This window comes from Dicentrarchus labrax, unplaced genomic scaffold (genome assembly GCF_905237075.1).
Source record: "Dicentrarchus labrax unplaced genomic scaffold, dlabrax2021, whole genome shotgun sequence".
NCBI lineage: Eukaryota > Metazoa > Chordata > Actinopteri > Moronidae > Dicentrarchus > Dicentrarchus labrax.
The window spans coordinates 18,931,210-18,952,142 of NW_026136712.1; the positions used below are offsets into that span (position 1 = coordinate 18,931,210).

General features: G+C 40.9%; 1 protein-coding gene across 6 annotated transcripts in view; it reads right to left on the minus strand.

The window, feature by feature from the left end:
* The window catches only part of tanc2b (tetratricopeptide repeat, ankyrin repeat and coiled-coil containing 2b), a 136,783-nt gene that overhangs the window by 97,277 nt on the left and 18,573 nt on the right, over positions 1 to 20,933 (minus strand). For all 6 annotated transcript variants that reach the window (XM_051418749.1, XM_051418739.1, XM_051418738.1 and 3 more), the window contains exon 3: positions 4,878 to 4,982. In XM_051418749.1, coding sequence (XP_051274709.1) covers positions 4,878 to 4,944 — 67 coding nt within the window. In that variant the 5' untranslated portion in view covers positions 4,945 to 4,982. The remainder of the gene's footprint in view (positions 1 to 4,877; positions 4,983 to 20,933) is intronic.

The following is a 20,933-nucleotide window of genomic DNA, read 5'->3' on the forward strand; positions in this document are numbered from 1 at the left end:
ACAGACTGCTTTCACACCTAACCTGATCCATCGAACTGTAGTGCGTTTGCCAGTTTAGTTCGGTTCAATTGGGCCAGTGTGAACGCTGTCAGTTGAACTCTGGTGCAGTTAATTTGTGGGGTGAAAGCAAAGCAGACCAACCACTGAATGGTGTTGGGGGTAGATATATTATTTTAGCATGAATCATCAATCAAAAGCTAAAATACTAATCCATCTGCTGAGCATGAACTGTCAAGAAAGAGACTTCCCTATCTTTATGAACAATGTAAAACGTTTATATATACAAGATCATTTTGAAAATGTATCCATGTTGCTACATGAGTGCAGGGATTTTCCCTGATTCATCAAATAATGAAATGGAATTAATGAAACCAGAGGTGAGTTGAGAATTTGATTTCGCCATGTGGGTGCGTAAAGCACTACTGTATTTTATTCCATTTTCAGGTGAGTAAAGCTAAATCTTCTTAATCCAAAATGAATGTCAACTCCTGGTGAGAGCACGTGCGAATGTGTGTGAACTACATCTGGTCCGCTCAACTGCCACACTCAAGCCCATCTCTCTCAGTGCTTATTAGTCATGCAACAGCTCCCTGTCCAGACACCCCAACCTTTCAACCCAATTTCTCATTTTCCAATCAGCCAATGCCATAAACTGTAATTGCAGTGTCAGGCAGTTGACTTTGTTTCAAGTCTAGACCCACTGATGGGAGCAAGAATGAGATGGCAGTCAGAAATTTACCCATAACACCACAAAAATGAAACAAACACCTCCACACTTCTCCATTTTCGAGCTAGAAAGTATAAGGCAAAATGTAATATCCCAGACCATGAGGGGACATTTTCTTTCTCCTTCACATTTTGGCTTTCCAGACGGGTGTACTTGTACAGGAAACTGCCGCAGGCAACAGTAACAGTAGGCTGATCTGTCACAAAGAAAGCCTTACATACACATACTGGTTGAAGTCTGATCTGTGTCTTAACGAAAAGACTTAGAGCATATCTGATATCTAAACACTGCTGCTGCCATAACTACAAGACATTTGTCCTTTTTGTTTAAACAGCCTGAATCTCAGGATGTGAGATTACACATGCTCTCGAGTGAACATTCACTTTACATCTTAAAAGGCGTCTGATTAATCGCAGGGTGGTTGGACTGAGAAGAATGGCAGCAAGTTGCAGACTGACTAAACTAGTAATGATAGTGCCTGAGAACCAAACACAATGTAGTTTCCCGAGATAAGTAAGACACAAGGCTCAGTAAAATGCACATGACTTGCGGTCTTCCCCCATGTGGGTCCGTGTAGCGATGACGATGCAGGATAACAGTTGCCAAACACTGTCGATCATCAACCGATGAGCTGTCAGTCCACATGACGTCATGCTTAATGCCTTGCCCGTTTGTAAAAAGTCAGGGTGAAAAGGAACCAGCTAAAAGGCATCAATGGAACTTGTTTGGCCTCGGATCCGACCACAACTCAAGGTGTGAAAATGTGCCTCATAAGACAAAACAGTGGAGCGATGTCTTAACAGCCTATTATGTTAGCCTATTATACCTTTGAAAAGAACAGTTTGAGGACAAAACAGGCAGCACAATGTAGTTTCCTGAGAAAAAAACACCCTATTCCCTGAGTGTATCACAATAGAGATTAATACATTTCAACATCATCACAATCAGAGCAGCTAATCTGTGTTATTCAATTTAAAAAATGCCATTCACCAGCTTAGTAACTTGGGGCTCACACAATTTCTCCAGTGCAGATCAAGGGACAGCTGGCTCGTCTGTTGTCTTCAGATTAGCGGCTATATCCCCCTTCAGAGCTCTGGCATTCCTGAAGCCAGAAGCTCAATTGAAACTGCATCAAACACAGAGGACGATCATCTTATCTCACAATCTCACATTTGAACTACAGACCAATTTCAGCAGCCAGTGCATCCTCATATAGGGGCAGTTTTTAACAATGATAAGTCCTCTCTTTGAGCCAAGTGCACCTCCCACAGTACAGCAGGAGTGGGATGTAGCTTTCTAGCGCTCCCTGTCTGTCATAAGCTGATAAGTCAGGGTTGCTAGAACCAGTCCTCCAGATGTCCTTGGAAGGGAGAGAAGCTAAGAGAAAGCATGTCTGTATATATACACAGTATTTCTGGGTCTCGTCTTCTTGAACATTTTGTACTTGTAAAGTGTAAATTGTGTCTTTAAATAAAGGTCAAACGTGACAGTGCATGCGTCTTCTTGAGCATGTACATATGTCCTACAAACTGTAGGAAATGGTGAGATACAGATGTTTCTGTGGAGGAGCCAGATTGTAAGATCAGCACTCGTCTGCTGGGAGGAGTGGATTCCCTGCAAAGTGACAGCAACAGATATCAAAACACTCAAGGGTACTCCAGTCATGCGCTACTGCTTGGTTTCCTCTTCACTTCACACACAAATACACAAACACACTGAAAGCAGAGGGGAGGTAGGTTTTGTTAGCAGCAAGTTCACATCTGCCTTGAAGCCTCGCGGTGAAGGACATCTCATTATAAGTGAATGAATCAAAGGATGCAATGGGTGTAAACAGTATGTATAGGAGTTATGCAAGTTTTTTGCAATGCAATTTATTTGTCATATTTCATTCAAAATTAGAATGCAAGTCAATAGCTTTAGAGCAGCAAGTTTTGTTCAGCAAGGCTCTGTCACCAGTTCATGAGCATTCTTGTAATAGTCAGCAGCTGGTAGATAACAAGAGCATTGCAGATGACCTGTGCTCCACCAAGCGGAAAAGAGGTTTTAAATCAAGTAAGACTGACAACAAGCAGGAAGTCAAATGTCAAATGAGGTATTGTTGTGCCTTGAAAGAAAGCCTGGCCTGCTGAGGTCTACAGACAATGAATAATATAACAGTTAGTTGCATAAGTAGCAGAATATTGGTAAAAGTGTAGTTCAGTCTTTAACTTGACACCTTATGGTTGCCACAAAACTTTTCAAAACGCGACAGTCAGTAAAGTGACAAACTAATTTCTGTAAAACATCTTTTCAAACTGAGATGAAATAAGAGATATTCGGTTAAACTGATTGTATCAATACACCACTTTAAAGGCCTCCCAAACCACTGCACATAGGTTTCTGATATTTATAAATACATTAATTCAAGTAGTGGAGAAAAGGCTAGAGATGGTGAAATAATATACTGTGGAATATTTCAAGCTCAAGCTATACAAAATGAATTAATCTGTCAAAATCAAGTTTTTGGCTGGACAAAGCTCTTAGAAGGCAGATTTTCACACCATAATAAAGACCCTATCCTGGGGAGACAGTTAAGAGAGAGGAGGTTGTTATTGGCTTGGCAATAACCTGAAACTTATTAGATTCAAATAAGAGCGACTGTGCTTTTACAGAATGAACACTCTGAGCTCTCCCAAGTGTTGCTTTTGGCTGGGATTATCTACCACATCAAAAGGCCTGTTCCTCTGAGTGAGAGCTTTATAAGGAATGAGTGACAGTAATGCATGTGTAGGAACAAAAGGTTTCATGTGGCTGGGTAACATGGTTACAGCGTTTTAATAGTTATTTCACCTTACTGTGAGGAAAAAGGGATACAGGTTGGGTTTGTCAGCCACACAGAGAAATGGTTTTGATTGAGCTGTCTGTAATGTGCAGCAGCGGATGCTGAGAAGTCTGGATGCAGTGTTCACCATATTAAATCCAAGACTTTTTAAGACCTATTTAATACAACATAAAATTAAATTTAATACTTAATCGTGCCAATTGCACCAGTCAAAGAGTGATTGAAAAACCAGTAGGGGCAATAAGTCCCATGATCTTTATTATTTATTGAACTGAATTTATTGCCATTTGTAGCTTTTTTTTTGTGAGGAATTCACAGCTATATATAATAACCATGGAGACAAATAAGCAGCAGGAAATGGATGGATGGATGAACCTTTTAACTAAAATTGGCACTGGCCCATGATGAGTACACAACCTCAGGCCCTGTCACAACAATCAATCTTTTAGTTTGATATGTAGCACAAACTAGCGTTACTGTCCACAGCAGGACATAGTTTTTTAATACCTTATAACTTATAAGTTTGTTTAAGACCTTCAAATACCCTGCGCATTAGGCCAGATAACTACACCCGAATATGCATGATAAAACCATGTTAAAATGTATGGCTTGACCTAGAAAACTTGATCTGTTTGAGGGTCACCCAACCTGCAAAAACTGGCTCTCTGGTGGGAAGCCTTTACCGTGAAACAGCTGCAGGAACTGTTGAGTTTGCTTTACAACACAGATTAACACTGTGTATTAAAGCTCTGATGGCACAGTGAATCATTAAACAGCAAGGTTCAAATCTCAAACCTCCTGCGACAAAACAAGCAAATATTAAGCGGGTGCAACAGAACTACCGAATCGGCGTAAAGAGAGCTTGGTTGAGCCAGGAACCGTCGTGTTATGGTCATGCTCCCGAGCAAAGCTTCAAAAGCATGGGCGGCGGCACAGAAATCAACTGCTGTGAATGTATGATAATGACAACAAAAATCTCCACAGTACAGCATGACACTGCATGTTTCAAGTGTCAGTGGGAAACAGGTGTTCACAGGTTCTCACAACAGGAGGTAAAGCTATTCAAGCAGCAGAAATGATGAGTTGGTTTAGTTCTATTTTAAACATAAAACAGCTTTCTTCTTGTCTCCAGCAGTCACAGATTACTCTACAAGAACCTGAATATATATATATATATATATATATATATATATATATATATATAAATTTCATCTTCTGAGCTGGATGTTCCTGCTTCCTAAAATACACCCACAGAACAAGTGACCACCTTCTGTGTGCTGACAGGCAGATGCGTCATTGTTTGTGGCTGGCATCAGAAAACAGACTCACCACTGCTGCGACTCTTGCGGTTGGCCTTCCCTCCCGTCAGCAACATCTTCAAGCTGTTCCTAAACATGACTGCAGCAGATGCCGTGGACTAGACTACAGAAAAATCTGTTGGGGAAAGAAAAAAACAATAAATATTAATATTTCCAGAGCACCTGCAGTATGACCAACTGTCTGCTGTGAGATCTAAACCATAATGTTGAATTGAATTCAGCAGTTAACAGAATTATTAGAGATATCAGAACAACAAAGCAAAGCTAGATTTTCAAGACAGGAGAGGAAAAAAATAACCTTCAAAAGAAGCTAATGGGAGTTATGTGTCAGAAATCGCTGAAACGGGGGAAATCCCATTCATATATTCATAATCTTATGTGGGTCTTCAAAACTCAAGATCAAAGGCTTCCTATTAATGAAGGCATAATACAAGGAAGAAGCAGTGCTTTTACTACTAGTTCCTACCATAAAAATTAAAAATGCAGCACCTTTATTGCGAGGCGAGAGCGACTAGGGTTCAGTATCTTTCTCAAGGACACTCTGATACGTGGACTAGAGGAGCCAGGGCCTGAACCACAAACCCTGCTATTAATGGTTGACCCACTCTACCTGCTGAGCCACAGCAGATCCATTCCTTCTTAATGTTTCCTTGATACCAACAGCTATTAACTGGGTTACTTATCCATAATTTAAACCATTAATCCAGTAATCTTCCATCACAATATACTCTGGATTATGAAAAAAAGGTTAGAAGGATAAGCAAAACATGCATCCATCCATCCATCCATGATATGGTGGGGTATCAAAAAAACTATGTATGCATTTGTTTATACTGTGCGCTGGATCAGAAATATTGGGCCAATATTAGCATAAAAACATTCCTGAGTGCCTGAATGGCTTCATACATTCCAAATGTGAATGCAAAGAGACACTCCTTTACTGGAGGTTAAGACGTGTCTGCACAAGTTAAAAATGTTTATGTTAAGCAAAAATCTTATCTCGAGGCTATAGAAGGTACGGAGACGAGAGGAAAAAGTCGATAAAATAACTAAAAGAGTCACACAGACACACATGCTAGCTGCCGTAGCTAACAGATATTTATTCCATTAATTCATTCAACTTTGATTTGAACTTGGAAATACATTGAGGTAAAGCCCTCATTTACAATATAAAGGAGTAAAAGACACTTGGTATTTAGGTATAAGCAAACGTCTCCATAGCTGGTAACATAACATTGGCTGTTTGTGGGGATTAAACACCCAAATATATGCAAATAAAATGAGCTTCACCTTGATAGGTTCAAGGCCATGTCCAATATATAGCATACAGAACAGAAGTTTGGCACAGATAATATAAACAATGTACTGTACAGTATCATAAAACTACAGGCGGTGGAGGGCTTTCAGTACAAAAAATGAGTTACATAGCTGACAGATAACACCATAAACCATAAGATTGTCTTCATTTCTTGACTGCAGCTTGCTTTATCCCACTAATTCCTCCCCTCCGTCTTCCCCACCATCCAACCCCCTCCGTACAGGCACATATATCTCTTCTGTGAGTAGTAAAAAGCATGGCAGCAGATGTTCTCCATTAGGTGGGAGTGACTCAGCAAAGCCCTGCAGACGAGCTCCAGCTGAGGAGCCAGCTTTGGACCCAAACAATTAAAAAAACCTCAAAGAGGAGGACATGGAAAAGCTCTCAAAAAGCCCTCCTGCCGCCCCTCCCCACGACCATGCTTAACCAATGTTTTTCTCAATCCCCCCCCTGACCTTGAGAGGGGTCTAAAAAGGCTTCCAGGATCATAATACTACATATACTGCAATGGGCACTGGGAAAATGGCAATGATAATGAGTCAACACATGATATTATAGTCAGGTGGGATGAAACTGAGATTAACTGATTAATTTAGAACATATCCTTTTTTTAAAGAGTGTTTAAAGAAAGGACATTTAATTTAAGATTTATGATGCACTAATGGCGTTTCCAGACAAGTAGGGGCAGATTAGACACTTGGCTGTAATGCAGGTGCAGACTATGTCCTTAAATTGTAATGGAGGTTGAACCTTTGAACTCCAGCCCTAGACAAAATTTTTTCAAACATGTTTGATTTCATCAGACTGTGTCTGGTAGGCCTTTTGTAGAATTAAGTTGTCCGCAGAAAGTCTCAACAAGATTGAAAACTGAGTGCAGTTCTGGTAGTTGCCAATTTGGAGTTTAGCTCAAGTGTGGAGAAAAAGAGAAAGAACTGAAAGAGAAGTCAATCCGAACAACAACAAATATACCAGGGGAAAATTGAAGGAGAGCTACTGTAGCTCACCCAGATGCTTTTTTGAGATGCCTCCAGCTGTGTTTGTTATTTGTTTCTGAAAGAAAGTGAGTGATGTTCTAACCATTTTTCCATCAGTGACCAATCAAATTTGTTTCTAAATGGGTGAGTATTCTTATATTTTTCCAAAATGCTGATTTAAAAGGCAAGAAGCGCCATTCCAAAACCAAGAGTACAATTCACTCACCGGGTGATCATGTTAGATTGTCATATTAAAGGAGTCATAAACTCTTGCCGTGTCTTCACAGCAGATTCACTTTGGACCCCGACCAATCACCGCCTGCCGTCTTTCACTAAGTGCAGGTTCATCGAGATGAAATAAACATCATAGAAGTTGTCAGACTAGATAAAGGAACATAGATTTAGAAACATTTAGACACACTAGTCTTTTTGTTAGGATGTTGAGAGGCATTATAAATGCTGCGTTGATTATCTTCCACTATGACACACCACACGGGATAAAATGGAGCAATTGTCCAGCCAGACGCTCATTTTGGTTCACAATGCCCCACATCTGTCTGGTTGAGCCATTATCAGGCTCATATTGTGTAGTCTAATCTCAGCATTACAATACAACCCACAAAATATGATAAATGAACTGTATTATAGGACAATTCAGAGTGAAACATGATGTACAGAACAAATTACATGAAGTATTATTACTACTATAAATATGATAAGTAAATGTTTGTCCATTTTAACAACCTTTCTACAATACATATCTTCTTGCCACTGACCGGCAAGCTAGAAAAGCACTTGCGTTGAGTATCAGTGGCAGTGACAGAAGATCCTGAAGTCTGATATGATTGTGCATCTAATAACACTTTTGACAGCAGTTACCATCCCTCTTCCCCCGTCAATAACAGCACCAGTAAATGTCCCTATCAAGCCAATGCAAATGAAGGTTATGGTGCTGTTAGTGTTTTATCTTTTGACGTAGGCTCAGACTTATTGGTTCATTTTGTATCACAGGGGCTAATACCCTCACCGCTCATAAAAACACTTCTCAACTGCTCTGATTTAGAGGGATCACTGACAATAAATATGAATATTTTTGACCTCATTTGCCAAGCAGTGCAGTGTCACCCAGCCATTGTGACAGGTTCCACTAAATAAAAAATGAGCCCTGATGTGAATCAGTGGGTCCTCGAGGAAAGGCTGACATTTTCCTCTATAACATTTGGCCCAGATCCTGATGCAACAATTCTTTGGTGAAGTAAAGAGTGGCTGAAACTGTATAAAGAGCCTCCTACAGGGCTGTCTATTATAAATGTGTTATCAGCATCTGATATGATTGTCTTGGCAACTGAGCTGAGGCAGTGAGTTAACTGATGCTACAGGCAAATATACCCACAAAAGACAAAACACTTCTCTAATTTGGGGAATTTTGCCATTTTGCTAAATTACATGTGCCACAAAGGGCGGAAAATGTAATGTAGTGTTTTATAATCATAGAACAAAGCAGCATTATGGCCACTTGTCTCTTCTTAACAAAGGATTGCTGATGAATTATCATCCTGCGATTGCTAAAGGTTAATTTCCAACTGTATTCCCATGCTACAGCCCCGGCTGGCGCCTGTCCCATATGACTAATTCTTTCCAGTGTTTTTCTTGTATGTAAAGTAGAATGTTTGGTCCCCTATGTGAGATTGGTCCCTATGCTGGGACACCGCCCATCTCTCTTCCTGGATCCTTGAGACGCTGATTGGAGAGACACCCAGTCCAGAGGATGCAGTTTTCGTCAGATAAGCTATATATTCTCTGCCACGTTGTTAGCTGGTGTGGCTGTGGTTTGATGCAAGCAGCAAACCACTGTGTTTCGAGATCCGTCTATATTCCATGCTAGATTTTGTTTTAATGTGAAACCGAGGCACAACACGCACTCATAAATCCTATGTTTAGAAACACTAAAAGCAGGGATGTTGATTCTAATGGTTTTGGACAGATAAGAGTGGGGCAGATAGCTGAGGTTTCATTCATTTGGAATAAATAACTGACATTAAGAAATAATGGTTTGCCATTCGGTCTCGTTCAATCAAACACTAAAATGGAAATAACAGGGTTTGTGGAAGTTATAGTAAAGGCTGATGCAAACCTTAAAAATGAAGCCTCTTCCTAGTGGAGGCTCCTGTTAGCTGTTTGACCCTTTTTCTAACCACCCTCATAATGTGACATTCCGTTTCCCCTTCTCTTCTGCATCACCTGTGCAATTGTCTTGACTTTATATATATATATATATCTGTATGACGTGTGATAAAGCTCTACGGTCAACTTCAGTTGGATTAACTGGCCCCCCCTTCAGCTGTGGGAAAAAAAATAGTTAAAAGCCAGCTTAAATCACAGCAATCATTACAGCTGCTTTATGATACAGTGACACAAGTGATCCCTACACCTACCAGAGGGATAGATGAAAAGCATTAGTCACATCAAAAGCAGCAGTGCCAGTTCAAGGTGGCTGAGCAGTGACACATGCCATGAATGGCTACATTGTGGTGTGGGCTGACTGGAATAGTCCAGATTTCTTTTAAAATCCAATCGTATTTATTTTCACATCAACAAAGAATTAAGTATACTTCTCTTACACTTTTCAAAAGTACGAACTCTGTAGTCAATGTCATCGCAAGGATATTTCCATAGTTTAAATAAACACTCCAGTTGTTTTATCATGTAGAACCATGCAAAACTTGCCATTCATTGGTATGAATTATGTATCCTCCCCATGACAAGATGTAGACAGTGGTAAGAGAGTGTAAGGTGGCAGTGGGTCAGATCTATTGGCATGCATGCTCATCTCCAGAGATACAGCCACGGCTATGCAGGGGCACCAACGCAAGTATCCATGCTACTCACCGCAACTGCACCTCAGCATAAAATATGAGCAGGGAGCAGCTTATTATGTCTGGTCTGGTTAGCCTACAGGCCAGAAGGCATTCTGTGATTATAATACTAAATCAAAATCTTAAAAAGCCATGACTCAGTAAGTACATATTGTAGCTTCAGCTCTCCATAGTGTAGCTGAAAGGACTAGGGATGAAATACAGAGGACTTCACAGTCTAGCCCGATAAATCTGTATCCATATGTACAGCAGTGAGCTAACCTGGCAAGGCTATGGCAGTTTACTAACCGCCCGAGCAGAAAATAGTGGAGAGATGTTGCTGTCCGTTTCTAGAGGAGGCAATCAATGTATGAAATAGGACAGGATACTGAGTAGGCAAGTAAGCACACACATATACAGACACATAGGTCGCCATAGAGAGACAGCCACGCACACAGAAATGTACCCGTATGCACAGCTGAAGCAATGTTTCATCTGAGGGTGTAAGCATACACATCTCTCATTCCCACTCTCTCTGACCCTGTGTACTGGCCTTTGTGAAGGGAAGCCAAGAAGCAGCATGCTCTCACAGATAATGTGCGTAAGCGGATGCAGCCCATCTCAGGCTCTTCCACAGCTCGGGCATAATGCTTCTCCAGTGTGTTAAAAACCACTTAAAGGCACATTCATCAGCCCTGCATGATGAGCCACTTTCATCTGGTCACCCGAAAGGAGCACACTTGTTTGTTCTGATGAAAAATAAAACACAGACACAGCTTGGTTCATTTGTAAGCATGGCTCACGAAAGGCTGAATTAACACTCTCCAAAACAGGCCTCAAATATGCCTTTTTTTTTTAGCTAGACGGATACCTGTGTGAAAGGCTTTAAACTTGCATTTAAACTGCATAACTAGCCGCAGCCATTAAAATATGTAGGTTTAGCTGTAAGCCTTGCTTGAAGAATTGCTTTGTCATGGCATAATGTTGAGAATATTAGAGGATTAGCTTAGGTCTCTTCATACTGAAACCCTCCTGTAGAATGAATTAAATTTTTAATCACTAAGCCCCATCTAAATTTTTAAACATAAAAGAAATCCAGCTGGCAGCAGGTGCAGACGTCCCCCTCTGTGTCTAAGCCTGGACTAAGAACCACCGCAACCGTCCATTAATTACAGAGCTTATTTACAATCAATAAAGTATCCTTTAATGGGGCCAGCGATGGCAAAGGCCAGCGTTGCAGGGCATCCAATAGGATTTATCTCATGTTACCCCTGGCCTTCAAATTAAAACTCATCTGAGAGGAAACCACACAGACACAATCATAGAATTAGAGAGGACACACGTTTCCCACGGGAGTGCTCTTACTGTGATTACCTATAAACACAGAAGTTACAGCCGCCGAAAAGCAGAGAGAGGTTTTAAATTGAGACGGAGGAAATTGTGCTTTTTTAACAGGGCAATTCTTTAGTGCCCACCGATAAAATTTAATTTTTCAGAGAGGTGAACGACTAGGGACATTTCAAGGTAAAATCTAATTTCCTTTAACAGATAATAAGAATCTGTCTTAAAGTGGGTAATTAGGAGTCACCCATGAAGTACTGCTCAGTATTGCTAAAAAATCCCTTAGCAGCCAATGACACATCAACAGTTTGAGAATCTCAAATGAACACAAGTTTCCCGAAGCAATTACAGTCAAATCCAGCAGTCTGACTGAGAAACATGAATGTCAGACTTTAATCAAATAAGAACAGTAGCACAGAAAGCATCGTTTTAGAATATTTATACTTATAATTGAAGCTGAGTCATCCACAATCCATTGATTCCCCCGACTTGTTTCTATATACTGTCTTGCTTTCAGGGTTCAGGGAGAAAGAGTGAGGCAGATGAGAGGGACAGATGGACCGGTTCATTAAAACAAAATCCAGCTGCAGAGATGCATCTCTAAACACCAGAGAGAAAATATTCTCGCTCAACAACGAAAAACAGGACTCAAGCAGGAGGCTTGTTCAGTCAGAGCCTCCTCCCTCATTTTGCCAGCAGTAGACACCCTGCAGCGTCAGACAGGGATAAATCACACGCCCATCCACGGTTTGAGGATGGCCAGGGGAGCAGAGTTCCATAAATCACACTGATATCAATAAGGGGAAGTGTCAGGGCCCGGCTCACAAGGTGAGAGTTGCACAGGGCGATGCAGAAACCACTTAAGGTTGCTGGTAACAAAGTTTCACTCCTGCCCTGCGGTAGATTATTTATTAATCTAGATTAATGCCTCTGCTCTCATTGCTTTGCAGGGGAAGGTTGTGATATCTATATCCTGATGCACAATATAAGGGTATGATCAGTCAAAGATGAGACAGTCTTGGATCCCAGGGTGGCCAAGACTGCCGTCTAAAAGCTCTTGAGCTTTTTATTACTAGTTCTACATGGAACATAAGGTATATTCTACTTGAAAATAGTGTCTTGTGTCTAACTTTCATAAGTTAAATAAGTAAAATTAAAAATTAAACAAATGTGTTCTGTATAAGTAAATATGGATTGGATGGATTGTGAAATATGAAACTCATTGTAAGTTACCATGGCATTGTTTTAAAGATATACTCAATATTCAAACATAACAGTCTCCTGGATAATTAAATGATACTGTAGGTTTATGTTATGGCCATCATGGCTAATAAATACTACAATACCCATGAGCCTCAGCCACTTTTAGAGGCATAAATTCAGAAACGATTTGTCGTTGCAACTGTGCAACACAACAGTGACTGAATTCATCCATAATGTACCCAGACTCTGAAAATGAACAGATTTAACTTCAGTGATTGGATCATTTATACCAAAATGGACCTTGGGAGTTGTAGTTGACTTCTCTCTTTGTTTCTGTACACAGACTTTTGACTTTATCCATTCAAACCTTCAGAGCGCAGTGAGTGCTGCTCAGATTGAATGCACTGTCACAAACTGAAAACCTGTTACTCACCTACTCCCCATTGACACTTGAGCTGTAACCTAGACCTAAAGTCAGCACACCATCTGCGACCTCAAGCCTCGAGAGTTCAGTGCTAAAGAGCAAAGACGACATTTGGCACAGGTTTCCGGTTCCCAAAGTGACACATTCGCGTACAATATTTCCATTTCTTTGCAGTAAGCTTGGCTAAAACTGCTTATCTGACCTTTCAAAGTAATGCTGGAGAACTAGGGCCAGCAAGCTAGTAGGTATATCCACCTTGGTGCCCCTTTATTAAAATCCATACTGTTAAGGTAAAGTTGGGCTTAACGTGTTTCTTCTCCAACTCACCGACACGGCCCACATGTAGCCAAGTGAATTATCATGTGTTTGGTTGTGTCATGTCCCTGTGGGGAAACAGAAGTCCTCCTACACAGGCCAACTGGCACACATTTTCATTACCAAATCTATGCCCAGTTTAAACCAGCCTAGACCTCACTCACCCTCTCGTTCAAATGTATTCAAAGGAAGCGACTGAAATACTCTGTCAACCTTTATCAGACTCAAAGTGACCCAAATGAAGGAGGACATAATTCATTGCCTTTTATTTTCCCCTGTTTGTTTTAGTAGATGTCTGGGCAAGACCAAATAATGGCATGAAATACTGTGAGCCATGTAGGCAGGTGTAGAAATTTCCCCTAGCCAGGCTGAGGAAGGAAATAAATCATCTAAATGCACAAAACCTATTTATTCTCTCAGAGCTGCATGACCACAGTTTTTTTAAGTTCAGTTGCATGTCTTCTTTCATAATCCCTTCAATGGCAGACAGTGCAGAAGTATGCATTTGTCAGTGATTAATGAAAAAGCATTTTCCCTCCAGACATCAAAATGACAACGGCAGCCGAGCTCTGATTTTAATATGTTGTGAATGTGCTGCTTTAATGCTCCCTTGCACTTGTTTGGTCACTGCTGTGAACAATAATACAGAAGACTGTGCGGATGAGCAGCAGTGAATGTGTAGCGTAAACCTCTTCAAGCTTTGCCACAGAGCAGGTAGAAAGAGAGGGACACGAGAGGAGGATATTTCTAATTGTGATGTTTTGGGACTATTTTACTGACATAGCATTACCCTTTAATAAATCTGACCGGGTTACCACATAAGGGAGCGTTCTTTAAGGTTTGCCATTTCAACAACAAATTAAGCCAGATGATAAAGTGAAAGGTCAAACACTGTGTTAAATATTGTGCCCAGGGAGAAGGATGGTTAAATGAGACAGTTCGATTAATCCCACTGACTGCTGCTTCCAGTCCTCCCTCCACTCCCCTTCTTCATCCTGCCTCTTCATTCAGAGACCTCACTGCTACACCTGCTGGCCATTTGGAAGTGCTGCTGCACCATCTGCATTGACACACTGAGCAGAGGTGCCAGGAGTTATATTAATTAAATGATAAATCTAAACCTAATCTCAATAATAGCCTTTCATCCTTGTTGCTGACATATGACACTGACACGTCCATCATCTAGTCTGTAGAATACACAGAAAATTTTGTTTTGCATAAATCCCCTCGGAGGCGCCCATTTGTATGCCTCTGACACCCTGATCCTATTCAAACAAATAGACCGGAGCTTCGGGAAGAAGAATGGTTCAATGTTTGACAGGCAGCTTAAAGGGGCAAATAGAGTCTTGACATGAGGCGGGAAGGTCATTCTGCAGAAGGCCACTAACGGCAGGTAATCGACATTGGCAGAAGTGCAAATTTGCATTGAGATGGAGGCATTTAAAAATCAGCCGGTGTCTCTGGTCCGGGGCAGCACAGAAATTAAATTCTTCGAATTAAATAGGCTGAGGTCGTGTCGCATCTCATGGTCTCCCTCACATCACTAGGATCATCTTGTGTACTGCAAGTGGCACTTGATAGACGCATTCTCAGATTTTATTCGCTGTAATCACACTACGTAAGACAACAGGGTAACAGGGTAAATAAATTATCATCTCTGTGGAGTAAGTGGCATGCAAAACGGGATCAGAAATTTAACTACAATGGCCATAAAAAAGTATTCACCATAGATGTCTTGTTATATTGTTTTACAACACTAAATCACAGTGAGTGTAATTAAATTTAATTTGACACTGATTAACAGTTAAGATCAACCTACAGGGCACATGGGTGACGCATGGGTACAATCCTCACCCACCACTGCAGAGACCCTAGATTTGATTTGTGGTAGCTGTACCTCTGGATTGTGTTTATCGGAAGACACAAATAATTGGATGTTCGTCAGTGGAAAGCCAGCAAGGGGCTGTATCCCTGTCACTGCTGAAGTGCCTCCTATAGGTTGGTCGGGGTGCCCGCACAAAGGGTGGTGGGACCTGGAAGGGAAAGCATGAAGCTCACCCGCAGCTCACCCGCAGCTCCTCACAGGCAGGTAAAAAGAGGTGGCTGGTCATGCGTTACTTGAGGTAGTACCTTATATATCCTGTCAATGGGTAGCACCAAGTCTGGATTACCGACAGGGCAAAGCAGGCATCTGACACATTCAGGGGCCACTGAAGCCCCATTGTACTACTTTAGCTGAAAATTCGCTTGGTAATAAGCGCAACTAAAACATAATATCGACTCACATGATAAGGACCTTGAGCAGATTCCTGGTTTATTACCTTATCACGAGGCCTCGCATTAAGAATCCAGTTTTAAAACCTTCATTATTTCAGCTTTGTGCCTATATGCTGCCTGTTCCTAAATGGGGGTATCTAATGCCAATTAATTAAAAATTGCAGTGCAGGGGAAACTGACATTCAAGAGTTGGGATAAAAAGGAGAAAACAAATCAAACATTTTGTTGATCAGCATCAAATAATCCTATTTGAATCCAGTGTGATTCAGTGTTTCAGTGAAAAAAAAACAGAAAGTCAAAGAGGTGCGAAAGCATTTTCTTATAAACCCTCTAAATTACAGCATAAAATGGCTGTGATAACTTCTCATAACATACTCACACATCTCGTCCTGGCACAGCTGTCACATGGATCCAGTGCCAGCCTGAAGCTGGTTTCACACAGAATTTTAACTGCCTCTCCTTTTCCCTTTGTGCTGTCAATTCTGTCTGTCTGACATAACTAGCCCTCAGATGACACCCAAATGGGTTGATTTGGACATTTCAAGGGAAGCACTAAACAACCAACTCGCTCAAGCTCTCATTTCATGTTGATGTTTGTATCCCAGTCAAATTCATTTTCTTAAAATGCTTGACCACACGGCACTTAGCCAGAGGCCTGTTGAAGGGATGTAGTAACTTTGTATCTCTGCGCAGCAGAGCCAGATAGAGTGTTGGACTTCCTTGCCTGGGGCTATTGTGTATCAAGTGCAGCCGAGTGGTTGATAGGCTTAGCATGGCTTCTAAGTGGAGTAAAGCCACAGGGGTACTCCTTAGTTGGTTTCCTTATAAATTGTTAAAAAAAAAGTCTTCATCTGAAAATAAACTTAAACCAACTTAAAAGGACACTAGCGTAGAGACACTGCAGCTGTATGAGATCTAACCCACCACACATATATTTACAGCTTAAATGCGTTGTAGACTGCAAGTCAAAGCTTCAACCATCAGCTGGCAGCCAGAAAATAATCATATTTTTTTATTACGTTGCGCTGCAGCAAAACAACTAGCCAATCAGCAACAGTTGAATTCTTCTTCATCTTGCTGTTTGCAGTTTACAGAGTCTCAACAATAAATGCCTTGCTGTATTTCCTGCACGTGGAAACTATACTGTAGTAGTTAAGGTTAGGTAAAGCTCATAGTTATGGCAAAGAAACCAGAGAGAGAAATCATTATACCAGTTACTGTGACAGGATTCCTATGTGTACTCAGCTGATGCATTTACATCTTGCCTCTTTATCCAGGTATTCAATTATCCACTGACTGCTGTGTAAGACAAGAGAAACAGAAATAGTTGCCGCAGACTGTAAGTCAGTTAAAGGTGAAAGAAACATGACGGGGAGAGTTAAATGTCCTCTCAAAAGAGGTTATGTGTTGATGCTTTCTATTTATGACATCTACAGAGAGTGCCGGTGACGTCAAGAAAACCCCCAAGGAGTCAATGTACCCAGCATACCCCAAAGGTATGGGCAGAGTCATCAGACATTCAGAGGATGGGTATGGTTTCAAAACCACAGGACAAGAACAGAACAGATCAATAGGGTATTCTCATCCATTCAAACAGGCAGAGAGAAGAGATGGAGTAGCTAGGGTATGTCAAAAGGGTAACTATAATGACATTTGGTGCTGACCAAATTGCCCCGCCAGCTCATAAATAAGACAGAAAAACATGCACACTGTCAAATGTGATTGTTGACAACTGCCTTGGTTGTGTTCATGTCTGGGGAAATAAGTCTGTGAATTGCACAGGCATGGATATAAATGTGGTTTCATTGAAGCAGAGGCACACCGACTGAGATAGGAGATGAATCTTTTTCCCAATGAATTATGCATTGTTCCAGACCTGTATTACCATGTGCAACACCACCACGTTCACATTCACTCTGTGAAGAACTTCATTGTCCACTGTGAATTAGCAGCACCTCTCTAATTTCCTTTCATCTCATCCACAGACAGTTTCTACGAGAGATGTGTATGCCTTTAGGCTGCAAATGACTTAATATAACAGTGAAAAAAGAGGCACTGACAGGTTCTAGGAATGTAATGTACTGTACTACTGGGGTTTTTATGTAATCAGTCTTGCTTGTGGAAAACACGAAGGGATTTAGGTCTACAACCACTTCTCCAACCAAATTCTTCTTTCCGACATGCTTTATAAATGCACTTTTTTTTTTTCATCCAGACTCCCTATTAATTCCACAGCCAGCGATACAATACCACAAAGAAAAGAACACATTAGTGTGCCTCACAAGGGCAATGATACCTTCAGGGTTGCTATTTGTGGCTATGAATCTGGATCTGAGAAGACAGTATAAAAAAGATAGAAGGGAGCGTGGGCAGGAGAGAAAACATCTTAAATTACTTGCTCTTCCAGTTCAGCCCACCACCAGATTGCTGTCAAGCTGGACTGACGTTTGATTGAAAGCGCAGACGAGACCACGGGAAACAGAGACCCAATTAGCGTGTTAGCTGGCCACTGACCTCTGATGGCACTTTGATGACCACCAATAAAAGTCTCTTAGATTCCAGCCACCATCGCACCATGTGTCACTCACGTGGCTCAGGCACAGAGTGATGGAGCTGCAGCTTACTCCCACATTCACAGGGTACCATGAGCTCAGCTTATAAGAATTTTGGAAAGAAAAGCATGGTGATAGTCTCAGGATGACATTAAGTCTCTCATGCAGATGTTGGCAATCATCCATGCTGTTTTCAGTTTAGCAGTAACACGTTTTAGTGGCTTTTAATTGAAAGATACTTATCATAAGTCATTTCATTAAATGACTGATTGTTTTCATGTCGCTTTGCAATTATTTGTCTTTTGTTATTACAACTAATCCAGCGTGTTGGGTTGATGAGGCTGTGTTAAGAAAATTAATGAGCTATACATAAAAGAAAGGGCATCTTCATTCTGTCCAGTCCCTATTAATGTCACTTGAAAAAGGCAGTGTATTCTTAACGAGACTGCTCCATCCTCTCCTGGATGTCCACATGTGTGTGCATGTGAGCATCCTCACACACAAGATGAACCTGCCAATCAGATAGAAGATGATTAAGTGGCAAATCCAGCCTAGTTATCTGCCTTGTTCAGTAAAAGAACCCATCGGCCAAGAGTAAAGAGATATTATGTAGATGCAAACATGCAGGATCACCTCCAGTCCTTCCCCTCTGCTGAAGGTCGCACGCCGACAGATGACTCTGCCTTTCGTCAGGCCTTATGCCACGCACATTAGCAGGCTAAGCCAGGCCTTGCCAACATCAGCAAAAGAAAAAGGCTAGGTGCTATTGCCCTCTTGAGATAGAATGTGTCAGCCTCACACACACACACCATCTACTCTACGTGCAAATAGTGCAAAAACAGCGAGACTGTGGGGAGGGTGTGAGGAGATAAGATGAAATTAGAAAAGACAAATAATCAAAAGTCCATTAATGACACTGTTGGATGAAACTACTGGAACACAAGCATGCATACTTGATCTTAGGCCACGCAGTAGCGAGTGGAGTTTATACTGTAGGTCAATTCCAGGTGATATAAAATTACCATCACCATCTGTTTTGGCTACACTAATCAGCAGGAGCCTGAGTCATGAATAGATTTTATATTACAAGTGCACACTGACATTGAAAAACATCTTATCTGATATTCCTTTACCTTTCCATTTCTACAAATTACAAATTACAAATACTGTCTTTTCACAACTGGTCGACTGAAGATCAGAGTACAAGGTGACCGTGGGATCTTACCCAAACCAACTAAAATGTGAAAAAGTCATGTTGCGGGTAACCTTGTTATCATGGTTTGGTTTTATTACTGAACTTTATAGAGGCAGGCTGCCCAGGAGAGAACGCCTTCATAATAGACCTCTGCCAGGCATTTCGTCCACAAAATAATAGGCAGGGACCACCACATGTATGTCTGCTGCGTATGTGGGTGGATTTTAGAAGTCATGTGTGTTACTGAGGTGATACATTTTGGATATCACAGAAGTCTGGATGTCTTTATAACGTCTTGACTCATTAATCCATTAAATCAAATCAGTCCATCTTATCATCATCGTTATCAGGAGATCATCCATTTATCTATTTATTTGATGTTTTTGTTAAAACTTTTAATGCTTTACTGTAATTAATATCAAATCCTCGGAACTTTCTCCTTAATTAGTCGATCGACAGAAAATTAATTGACAACTGTTTTGATAATCGAGTCACTTTCCAATCAAAAATGCCAAATAATACATGGTTCAAGCCTCTCAATGTGGAAAATCTTCTGCTTTTCTTTATCTTTATACATTTATATCATAATAGTTTACTAAATATCTTTGGGTTTCTTGATTATCAGTACAAAACAAGCTATTTGAATATGTCACCTTAGGCATTCTTTACTTTTTCTAACATTTTACAAACAAAACAACTAATAGAGAAAATAATTGGTGGATTAATCAGTAATGGAAATACTTGTTTGCTGCAGCTCTAAACATGAATAACAAGGACCACCCACAAAATACTTTACTCCTACAAAGCACACTTGCTGGCAACCCTTTTTTTTTTTAAATGTATTAGATTTTGGGGGAGGGGAGGCAGCTGTTAGTTGGGCCCAGCTGTCAATGACGGCTGGCAGAGATGAGAGGGGAGGAGATGATTTTGAACAAACCTGTGCATACACGGTCCCAAAGGAACGACACTTTAAAGAATTCCCTCAAAAGCCCAGATGATCGCTGGATGTCTCTGTTTACCTCTGCGTCTGCAGCATATTTACAATCCCATGCACACATTAATTATGCTAAACACTGCGATGGAGATGAAGAAACCATGATGGACTTGGCAGAATGAGGCTCAACATCAAATGTCTTTAGCAGTTTGTAATTTACCCATGGCCGATGGTTATGGAAAATTTTCTTGAGGCTTGGGTCCGACCTTCGCAAGCCCAATTACAAGAGACACCCACAAGCTGTTGTGGTCTCGTTGCATGATGTCCAAACACAATGCAACAAATTGCACAGGATAAATTAAGGTGGGATTAGGCCAGGGATTGAATAGATTATTTTTTGTGACAGAAGTGGTGGAAGAGAAATCCCAGTTTTGACAGAATGAAAATTAATTCAAAACAGTTTTGCTAGGACGTATCTTCAACCCCTACAATTATTATGCATGAAGTGAAACGAGAAAAAAATGTGAAGGAAATTGTGGTACAGCTCAGTCTAGACTACAATGCAGATTTACTTTTCATGCTGTTCACGCCGTGTTATTTCTCAAACCATGCATTAGCACACACTGATTTCTCTGCCCTTCATTTTCTGTGTTGCAGCCTGGCTAGCACACTGTGGAC